This window comes from Cheilinus undulatus, linkage group 9, assembly GCF_018320785.1.
Source record: "Cheilinus undulatus linkage group 9, ASM1832078v1, whole genome shotgun sequence".
Classification (NCBI taxonomy): Eukaryota; Metazoa; Chordata; class Actinopteri; order Labriformes; family Labridae; genus Cheilinus; species Cheilinus undulatus.
Genome location: NC_054873.1, coordinates 15,090,244 through 15,101,909, shown reverse-complemented (window position 1 = coordinate 15,101,909; position 11,666 = coordinate 15,090,244). Strand labels below are relative to the sequence as shown.

General features: G+C 38.4%; 1 protein-coding gene across 1 annotated transcript in view; it reads right to left on the bottom strand.

Annotated features, from left to right (window-relative positions):
* Nucleotides 1-6,541: 6,541 nt before the first annotated feature.
* Nucleotides 6,542-11,666, bottom strand: part of shisal1b (shisa like 1b) — a 124,597-nt gene continuing 119,472 nt past the window's right edge. The window contains exon 9 of the mRNA XM_041794746.1: nt 6,542-9,406. Coding sequence (XP_041650680.1) covers nt 9,406 — 1 coding nt within the window. The 3' untranslated portion in view covers nt 6,542-9,405. The remainder of the gene's footprint in view (nt 9,407-11,666) is intronic.

Genomic DNA, 11,666 nt, shown 5'->3' with positions numbered 1-11,666 from the left:
GATGCAAAAGGTTATCGGATAAGTGTCTGAATACAAAGTTTTCCTTCAGCCTTCAAGCAGATGGTTGAAAAAATAATTTCTTTTCAATTCCAAAATTAATTTATCTTAATTATTTCTTATAAGTTTGACAGATATTTAAACCCCTGGACCAAAATGTGACTGTCCAATTACAGATTGGCAATCAATTACCTGGAACAAGAAGCTAAGCTTTATTAAAAAAAGTACAAGATTATCTTCATAATCCTTTCCTATGTGGCGATTTCACCTGAAAATGCCTTCTCACTTACCAGCAGGACAAATGAATCCCGCTTTCATAATCCAAACATCCAGTATGTCACATTGGTAACAGTTTAATCTTAAATTCATCTTCTTAATACCACAAATGCCCTTCACAACACTTCATCAAAACCATAAACACCCTTTGACTTGCAGCTTTAGCCTCAGGCTTTTAGGATAACATAATGTATGCAGCCATTATCTGCATGTAAATGAGTCTCATTTACATGCACACTGTGTTTTTCACTTAGCTAATTGAGCTAATGGTAATTAACAGGCTAGCTACATTCATATATTTCTTTCATTTCTGCCTGTAAAATGACTGAATAACTCAACAGGTGGTTGTGTCCCCCTTTAAAGACAACAATCAATTTTTGATCAAATATAAAAAAGTTTGTCTGAATTTTTGTGTCATTTTACAGTGCAAATGTAGCTGCATTTGAGTTATGAAAGAGAACTTGATGAGAATGTATGCACACAAACACAGGACCTATCCTGCCCTAGATATCAGTGCAAATGCTCATCTCATGCACAGCACAGTGCAGCCCTGATCAGCTAAGACAAGAGGGCAGAGATCAGAGAGAACACACAGGAATAGCAGGTCAACGGCAGCGATTATTTTGCCTTTTTGGGGTTGATGCCGTTCATTTCGGCATGATTCCATGATTTTATTGCTTCCATGGGTGATTACATTATAAAGTTAAAAGCTTCAAAGATTCTGTGGTATTATGTAAATTTTGTGGTTTTTCACCTAAAAAATGAATGTTTCTTCATTAATGGTGCTGCTAAAGCTCTGCCACCCACTGACCTCATGACCTTTTGCTTGTGCTACAAGATGAGACGTGATGTTAAAATAGTGATGATTTAAGATTGCATTGTGTTGTGTTTTGAAGCTGTCTGAACACTTAGCGTTTGGATTGATCTGCTCTTTGTGGATTACTGTGGTTTGGCAGAAGCCAGTAGTTATGTTTACATGGACCACATGTAATCGGAATACATGCCTGATCTGAAAAAAATGCGTCATATAAACAATTAAATCTGAATAAAATCCTGATTGAATCCTGATAAATTCCTGATTCTGATTGAGAGGGGTGGTTTATGCAGACAGTCGTTTGGATCAGTGTCCATGAAAACACTTGATCTGATCAGTAAAGCCGGTTACATCCAGATCATCTCTTCCTGTTCAGGGTGATTTTGCCTAACTGTGCATGTCTGTCCCACAGACAGCTTTTGTAAACGAGTTGGGGTAAAGAAATTGTGAGTGCTGACTGCTTAATATTAACAAAGGCTAAGAGGAAGAATTTCTTCTTCTACGGCAAAATTTCCATAGATTTGGGACGATGCTGCACATGTCAGAGCAGTTTTATTTAGATTAAATGTGTGATACATGAGCACACACATCTGAATCGGATCATATCTTTTAGCGTCCATGTAAACATTGAAGTTTAAATCTATAATCAGAATAAATACCATCGAATAGTGTAAAAAAGCTCATGTAACTGCAGCTACCGCCAAAGGTGCTTCTGCATGCCAGAGCTGGACCAGTGTGTGGGCAGTAGAACCACTCTGATTGGCTAAAAAGGGATCTATTTGCTCTGCAGTGGGTTTTGCAATCCCAATCATAGCATTGTCCTGTATAACTGCAATTGCACATTAGTATCAAACCATTCTACACATCAGTAAACCTTGTTTTCATATCATTGATAGATTTCAAATAATGAGGGGAAAGGCTGTTAAAAGTGGCTCACCCAGCCTCTCCAGGTAGGCCACTTTTAACCACTTTTCTCTGTCATTATGTAAAATTCATAAATGAAACAAAAATGGTGGTTTACTTTTTACTAAATATGTCATATGAAGTGTGGTGTTCACTGAATAATCCTACATATAAAACAGAAAGTAAGCAGCAGAAATGGGCAGAGGTAAGCACATTTGTTAGTACTGTTTTGATTAAGAGCCCCCTAGTGGCAGAATTTGTATACTCTGCAAAAATAGTCTAACAAAGAAGTTCAATTGTTCAACTTAGCAAGTAAAAAGACATATAAATAAGTTGATGTAAGCGTCAATTTATTATATTAAGTGGAAATATATTACATTTTTACATGTTTAACTATATAACAGTATTATTATTGAAATAGTTGAGACTCATCTGCCAAAAACAGAACTGTTTCAGGCCTCTTTAGGATTCAAAGGCTTGATAAAATAAAATATATCATCTTCTGCTAAAGAGCACTTGACACACAAAGGGATTTAAACACACTGGAAAAGATAAAACTTTATTTCTCCCTGTCGTGACGATACAAAGTCAACAAGTGCAATAACAATCCAACTGAAAACGGTACTGGACATTCTATCTAGTAGTAAATACATAGACAGAACGTGGTGCACATTATCACCACCGTCACCACCACCACACACAAAAAGTGAGGTACCAACCACTACAAAGCTTCTGTGTACAGGTGGGTATTCAACTGTAAGGCAACTGTTACCTGGAGAGACTGAAACAGATGTGCGCTCCCCTCCTCCTGTTTTTTTTTCCCGTTTTATTTTATCAAAGGAGGAAGGTAGAGCTGATACGATTCACAGTACCACATCACATCAGTCCAGAGTCGAGACTGTTTCCCAACAAAAACAGAAAAAACAGCACAAAACCATTGAAGGCGTAACAATTTTAAGAAACAAGGGGGAGAGATTCCCCGTTAATAACTGGAGGGAATCTGTTTGTGACCCTGCTACTGCTTTTCAGAGGCAAGATTCATTGTTTTTATTTCCCTGGGTGTCACTGGTGATAATATACATACACCTTCTTTGACTCACTGAAAAGCCTCTTCAAGTTTTTACCATTTATCCAGTATCTAGAGCCATTAACTTCTCCTCTGTGCTGCTTAAGGCTGGGTATTAAAAATGTATTTTAATGTTAAAAAATGTACCAGTACCTGTACCAGAACCTTTTAAGTAAAAAATACCAATGCAGTACTTAATTTGATACCTTTCTACCTACTTTATTTAACATCAGCCATGTAAACGGAAACATTCAGCAGTGTAAAATCACACCATCACTTCTCCTAAAACAAACAATTTAAACACAAATACATTGCAACTGCCATCTTTGTCATAAACCTCAGTTGTAGGTGCTATGGTGGTGAATGAATCATTAAATTTAAGGTTTGCTTTGAGTGGCTGCAAGAAAACCTTAACAGCTGCTCTGTGTAGGACTGGACGATACAATGGGTTAAATTCAACAGAGATGTGCCATCTAACAAAGCAGTTCTCTTTGATTTTGTGACTCAAGAAAGTGTGCAGTCGCACATGATTCACCATCCTTTTACAGCAGCCATTTTCCTTTGATAGCTCGCTCAGGGTGGAACTTAACCACTGTTATGATGATGTGGCCTGTAACCTTTTTTTCCTCTTTGAAAATGTGAGGCATCAAACAAAACTTTCTAGAATGATCAGCAATCAAAAAAAGTAATGGACCGGGAAAATATGGGGTGCATTTTAAGGCAAAATGTTATCTTTACTGAGTCATTACATTGAAACAGCTCAGTCAAAATGTGTCACCTTAGCATTTAATAACACGTGTGTGATGTGTCAAAATTCACCTTTTAACTATCTGCATCTTCCTGATATTTATTCTTTTGATGAAACTTTTGCTAATCCACTTAATTTTGTTGTTTTGTTGTTTCTCTTGTCCCTCTTGCTGCATCTTCCTCTTCTCTCTTCCAACTTCTCCAACTACCCCATTTCCAACTCCAGCGTGGCTGTCAAAATGAGTGTGGTCCTGCTTGGGGTTCCTGCCCGTTAAAGGGGAGGTTATCCTTGCCACCGTAATAAGGCTAAATGCTGCTAGTGCTGGGCTCATGGTGATTAGCATTGGGTCTTTATACTTATGAATCAAAGAGTATGGCCTAGACCTGCCCTCTTTGTAAAGTGTCTGGAGTCAACTTTACTTATAAATTGCTGCTGCACAAACAAAGATTGACTGATTGATTGATTGATTGACTAACAAAATGTTGGCTGTGAAGCAGATGAATTCTAGTGTTAGCTGTTGTGACTTCGCCTTTGACATCTTAGTATTCCTTGCTAACTTTAATTTTGGCTTGGAACTTAAGTTCTTACTATACCGCGTAACTCTGTGACTACAAAAATGTTACCGTAGGATTTTTCTAGTGCTAATTATGGATTTTGTTGCCAAGCCATTTGTATCCCAGGATTGTTAGCTAATGTTAGCAAGGAACTTCATATTGTCAACATATTAGTATCCCGAGATAACTTAAATTTCAGCAAGGAATAAAACTCTCCCCCCTTTTTTTGTGTATGACAAAAGACTAGGGAAAAACACCGACCAGCACACTGGCATTTGTGTTAGCTAGAACATGGTTGAATGCTAATTTTATCTGTTTTGATGTAGAAGCCATTTAAGAAAAAGATGGGTCACTAGCCAACTTAAATGTTTGCCAAAAACTTTGTAACAGCCAATTATATAAGCTGACATGGGTTAATGCTAATGTGAGCTGTTGTGACTTCACAGCTAGTACCTAAGGTTGACTAGGTAACTTCGGTGTTAGCTAGGTAGTTACATCTTAAACACCGTATTAAACAACTCATAAAAAACAAAAATGACAGCAAGAAAGAAGGTGGGACTAAGTCATAAAGCTAGCGTTACTGTTATCTATAAATTGAAGTCATTTCCAGTATATTGTTTAACTTCATGACAATGTTAGCTAGAAACTGGCTGTATGCTAACTTTTGCTGCTCATTAACACAAGTTTATATTTTATTTTGACAGATCTGAAGTCATCCTGGCATTTTCTTGTCCACTGTTGTTTGATTTGCTGAGCAAACACGACGTGTTGTGATTTTAATGGTTTAGTAAGATTTCCTACATTTACCAAATATTCAAACTGGAACACAGCTGTAGAAAATTATCCTTTTTGAAAAACAACATTTAAGCTGCTGCGTGAAATGGTGAATTTGGACAGACACGACAAAGAAGAATTAGGCTGTCAGCACTGAGACGCAGAGTCATCCCACCAGTTACTCATAAAACATTTGTTTTAAATTTTTGAAACTATAGGGCTTCCATTTTATTTTGTTTTAAAATTCCAGTGTACTCGCATGTGAAACCCCTCCCTAGTTGAACTGAATTTTATCCATGTTACTCAGCCCTTTAACTAAATATGAAAAAAAAATTGCCTGTAACATTTTTTAACAGTTTAAAGACAACTAACTACTGGGTCAACTCAGCACAAATTTTAAACATATAGAGTATAGCCCTCAAGCTACCATATCTAACAAAAAACTTGCCTTTTTGTTTCATAGGAGGCAGGAGGAAGAGGAGGAATAAGGAGGCAGCCGCAGAGTGGAAAGCCAGAGAGTGTAATTCAGAACCACTGCTGATCTCTAGGCCAATTATTTCACTTGGACACATCCTTTTCCTCTGCCTCTGAAAGCTTGAGCCTGCTGGGGCACACACACAATTAAACTTTAGCCACTGAAATGGGAATTACCTTGCTCTAACAACTCAGCAAATATGAATATTATTGCTGATAAATGGGGATGACGCCTGCAGCACTTGACCAGAGTTGAGAGGGCTCACTTCAACCTCATGGAGAAGAGACGGTAAACATAACGGGGAGTCTCGTGGCCTGGCTTGTTTCTGTCTGTATGAGGCAGAAATTTGGAGGTGAGCAGATTCAGCACGCGTACAGGCCCGTCAGGTACAAGTTGAAGATGCAAAGATTGGGACGGACACTTTTCTTCTTTTGAACCTGCCATCTATCCTCTGGGTATTCAGGCGCTATCGCTCATGGACTGTCTGGCACTAAGATCTGCTTTGTTTGAAGAGAATTAATTTCAGAAGTTCATTCAGATTTGGGCATGGGTAACTTTTCTTGAGGGTGAAACAATTGGAGAACCACAACAATAGGCCCATGTATCATTTGATTTCATTTATTTTAGGCCTAGACAGAAAATTGTTTTAATATGGTGTTTCCATTTTTCAAGTAACAATTCCATAAAGTTTGTACTCAGCTTCTCAGGTATTGGAATTTTATTTTATAAAGTGAGAGAAAGTACTCACCCCTTGAATGTTTTACCCTTTACTGACTTAACAAATCAATCATGGTCAATACAATTTGGCTTTTTCAAAAAAAATAAAGAAACTCTTTAATGTCAAAGTGAAAACAGATTTTCACAAAGTGATGTCAATTGAATATGTGATGTAAAATAAGTGACTGCATTGATATTCACCCCCTTCAAGTCAGTATTTAGTAGATGCACCTTTGGCTACAATCACAGCACTGAGTCTGAGTGGATAGCTCTCAATCAGGCTTGCACATCTTTGACACTGTGATTTTACTCCTCTCTCTTTGCAAAACTACTCAAGCTCTGTTAGGTTGCACTTGGACTGGGCATGAACAGCCCTTTTCAAGTCCAACCACAAATTCTCTATTGGATTGAGGTCTGGGCTTTGACTCAGCCACTTCAGAACATTCACCTAATTGTCTTGAAACTATTTCTGTGTAGTTTTCCCTGTATGCTTTGGATCATTGTCTTCCTGGAAAATAAATCTTCTTCTGCGCCGTAGTTCTCTTGCAGACTGAATAAGATTGCCCTCCAGGATTTTCCTGTATTTTCCTGCATTCATTTTACCCTCTACCTTTACAAGCCTTCCAGGGCTGGCTGCCAAGAAGCATCTCAACAGCATGATGCTGCCACACCATGGGGATGATATGTTTGTGGAGATGTATGGTGTCCCCAAACATAGCGTCTTGTCTAATGGCCAAAAAGCACCATTTTGGTCTCCTCAGACCAAAGACCTTTCTTCCACTTGATCATGGAGTCTCCCACACGCCTTTGGTGAACTCTAGTTAAGATTTAATATACTAGTAAGTTTTCTTTGACAGCGGATTTGTCTTTGCCACTCTCCCATAAAGCTTTCACTGGTGAAGAACTTGGGCAACAGCTGTTGTATGCAGAGTCTCTCCCATCTCAGCTGCAGGTTAACTCCTACAGAGTAGTCATAGTGGCCTCTCACTAGTCTCCTTCTTGCACGGTCACTCAGTTTGTGAGGACAGTCTGATCTAGGCAGATTTACACATGTGGTATATTCCTTCCATTTCTTGATGATGAATTTAAGCTAAACTCTTGGGGATGTTGAGTACCTTGGACTTTTTGTATCCATCCCCTGACTTATTCTTTTCAATAACCTTTTCTCTAAGATGTTTGGAGTGTTCTTTTGTCTTCATGGTGTAATGGTAGCCAGGAATACTGATTCACCAGTGACTAGACTTTCTAGAAAAAAATTATCTTTATACTACAATCCCTTCAGACAAATTCACTGCACCCAGGTGATCCCCATTTCACTCACTGCGATGGGGTAAATATGTATGTAGTTATTTTTTTTACCATACATATTTTTATTTGGCATTACTTTGTAGGAAACTGTTTTCACTTTGACATTAAAAAGGGTTTTTTTATTATTGTTTTTGACATTAAAATTCAAACTATATTGACCATGACTGATTTCTAAAATCAATAAAAGGGAGTGAATACTTTTTATAGGCGCTGTATGTCTTTGATAACCAGAAGACACTACAAAATGGCGAAGGACTTTGTTTTAGCTATTTTCTGACCCTTCATAAACTAAGAAAAAAATGGTGATGTGCACTTGACTCATTCTCTTGAGTTATTTCCAAGACTCCATACATGATAAAAAACTGAAATTGTAATTTCTTTGGATGTCAGTTGTTTAAAACAAGCACTTAAATCCCTACTCTTGGGGTTTCAGAAATAATATAAGACAGTTTGACCAATTTTCTGACATGTAAAGGACCAAATGATTGAGAAAATAACGTCACGGCATTTTCACCTTCTTGTAAAGTGTAAACTAAGCTGAACCCTTCGTGATACACCTCAGTGAATACCCAGTGCCATTTGGCTGACCTCTCCGACTCTTAAATACCATGTTATCCTTCCTATTTATGCTACTGTACATTATTGCTGACATTGGAGGGGATTCAAATGTTTTTTTTTTCCTTTACATTTTCCATTATGGCTAATCGCTTACAATTGTCTATTAAGAGTGTGGGATATGGTGTGCTCCTTATAAAAGAGCCAAATGGATATTCATTTGCATCATATTGCTAATGGAGCTGTTTTTTTCAGGCATCTCCGGTAATGAGGAAGGGTAATCGAGTCATAGATGGGGTTACCCTGGCTGTCTCGCTCTAAACTTTCATAAGCAATGGTTTAAATGGAATCCTAGGCTCAGAGCCAAGGGTTAAGGTCAATTCAGCATAAAGCTTTGTCCTTTTGCAAAAGCATCCCTGATCCTCATTAATGTTTTGGGTGAATAACTTATTGAGTGTCAGGAGTTTCCTCATACAAAATCTCAGCAATAACCTACTGTAAAACCTTTAGATCTACAGCAGTTCAACTGTATGGCAGTGTGTCCTTGTCAGACACGTTATAATAAAGACAAATCACTGACTCTGCAGAGAGGAGATCTAAAACATTTCATACAATTTCAGCATGGCTGCAGAGAGGTTTCGTGTCTGCTCTCAGTAACAAAAACAGTCTACTCTACTTGAGATGCTCAGCATCAACCTAAGCTGTCACATGTTCCTCCGAATGTTAACCACTCACATATTTCTCTGACTAGTTCACATAAATAAATCACCAAATAGATAACCCACGACTGTGTCTAACTGCTACTCAACACAAACTGACACAGCAGTGTAATAAACATTTTCTATCTAGAAAGATGAGCTTTGTTTGTTAAAAACAGGCGGGGCTCCTTCTCACTTGCCAGTACAGTTTATCCAGTTCAGCCTGGATTAGTTTGGGAGAGTCCAGGCCTTGGCAGCCATTTTGAGGGATCACTGAACACCTGTGAGTGGCTGAATGTGTCTGTCGCTCCTCTGCTGTTGTCCTCCGTGTTTTCATGTCAGCCTGCTCCTTTCAGTCCACGGGTGTTTTTGTGCTCTTTAGAAAGGGTCAGTAGTCACGTCTAACTACTACAATATGGCTAGCCCAGCACTGAGTCAGTGTCTGTGTCGGGCATCTCCACCGTACCATGTAAGGAAACAAGGTGTTGCTACTCTTCAGTTTGTCCACCAGCAGCATCTTTCTGCAAAGAGAAACAGAAAAAAAAAATGCATTAGTAGATTTGACTGAAAGGCCCCCCTCATGGCCTTTTAGCTTACTGGCCTATTCTTGGTCTGTTCCTGGCTGCCAGTCAAATTATTAGCATGCTATCTTCCCTTTTAACATTCACCTTATACCTATAAAAGCCTTACTGCTAATAGACATAAAAACATATCAAACCAAACATGCAAAGTTATAAATAATTTTCAACTCTTAGAAAATCTTGTTTTTGTATCTCTAACTGTTTCACACTTGTTATGTTTGTAATATTGACCTCCTTTAAGCCAGGTACAGACTATGCAATTTCAGGCTGATTCAGACACAAATTTTGATTTCACTCAACTCAGCTGGAAGTTAGGTCAACTTTTGGCCTGAACATGTGGCGTCAGATGGATTTCTTGCATGTCTGATATTTTGGACATATGACTGCACATGCTTGCAAGTGAGAGCAGAACCACAAATAGATCCTCCAACTTTCCTGATTTTTTCTTCTGTGCAAAATGTCAGACAGTGTCTGAATTTACCACACAATAGCAGGGATGTCTCTTTGATGTCCCTTCTATCCTAAAAGACACAAACAAGCAGGAGATACCTGTAGACCTCCATCTGTAATGATATGTTGTTCGTAGACGAGTTTATTCTAAAAACCTGCTCTTCTATGTGAATGATGAGAGTGTCATTTTTTCCCTCTCTTTATCATTATCACATATACCTCAGAGTAAAGGTCTTTACTCCACATTGTTTGGCCACAGGCACAGCAACCACTCATGGCAAAACATTGACGTTTTAAGCCAAATATGCAAAGTAAGTTTTCCAGTGGAAAAATGTGGTTTAGTTTAATCATGACGAATTATTTCAAGAAAAAAATGCACAAACATTAGTCACAGGTCAAATGATTGAGTCTCACAGTGTTAGCTGACATTCCACCGCAAATCGAGTGAACTACTGCAGTTCAGATGCTGCCATATATCAGCTGATTACACATATGCTCTCATCAGTTAATTCACTCTAAGCATGCAATTGGCTAATAGCACTCATGCTGCCTTATTTAAACTGCTCTAACCTGTCTACTCTTTGCTTCCCCATCTGCAAACTGTTTTTTGTATCCCTCCTCCACCCCAGCTCCTCCTTTATTCTGCTTCTGACTTTATCAACGTTGTTGTCATTGATACTTGCTCTGCTCTGGATTTTTGCAGCTTCTCTCCCTGCCTCGGGCTTTCCTTGTTGGCATGGGAAAAGCAGGAATGTGGGCTGTTCGTGCTTGATGCTTTCCATGGAAGGGCAGGAGGATCCCAGAACAGCCAACAAATTGACAAAAATAAATAAGGACCATACCTGCAAACTATTAACTGCTAATAAAGACAAATATTTATATCTGCAAATCATGTGTGTTTCTTGTTAAAATGGTCCCAACTGAACCGTTATAGAGTTGCCTTGAAATCACAGAGTGTACGCCAAGCTTATGACGGTGAAGTACATTCCTAACTTGATGTCCATTACTGAGCCTTCCCTGACACAGTTCATACTGTTAGGACCTTTCCACTTAAAAAAAAAAAAACAAATGTTTAGACTTTTGACTCCAGTATAGATGTACAAGCTTGTCAAAGATCGCCTCTGGCATTGCATACTTGCTATTTTGGTTCTATTTTGGCCTGGTTTCCAGTTTCAGTACACCAGTTAAGTACACAAGAGACTGAACTAATACAGGGAACAGATGCACCCAGCTGTCCCCGAACCAGAATGCAGTCTAAAGTATTCCATCTGGTTTACAGTAATAATTTCCAAAAGCAATGGAGCCTCTCTTTCATTGGCTTTGATTTCTTGAATACTTACTTTGACAGTGCTGTTCAAGACCTCTACAGCTTTGTAGGCTTGGATCCTTTTGGTTTTTGAACATATCAACAAAAAGACCATAGAGCCTTCCTGTCCTGACCTGACCTGACCTGGCTAGAGTAGTATTTGGTGCCAGTCCAAGTTCCTTGTGTTGGTTCCTCAAATCAAACCCGACCCTTGGAAAACTAAATTATCTCCACATTAACCCACAATATCCAAATGCATTTCAAGGCCATAAAAAATATGGTCAAAATTTGGTGAAAACCATGTAAATCAAGTACAGACATTTAAGGATCACCAGCATCCATATATACATTCTCAGATATTTTCAAGACTTCATGCAAATGGAGCTAAGAAAGCATAAACAATTAACAAATGAAAGAAAGAAAAGAATTTTTGTGTGTATGACT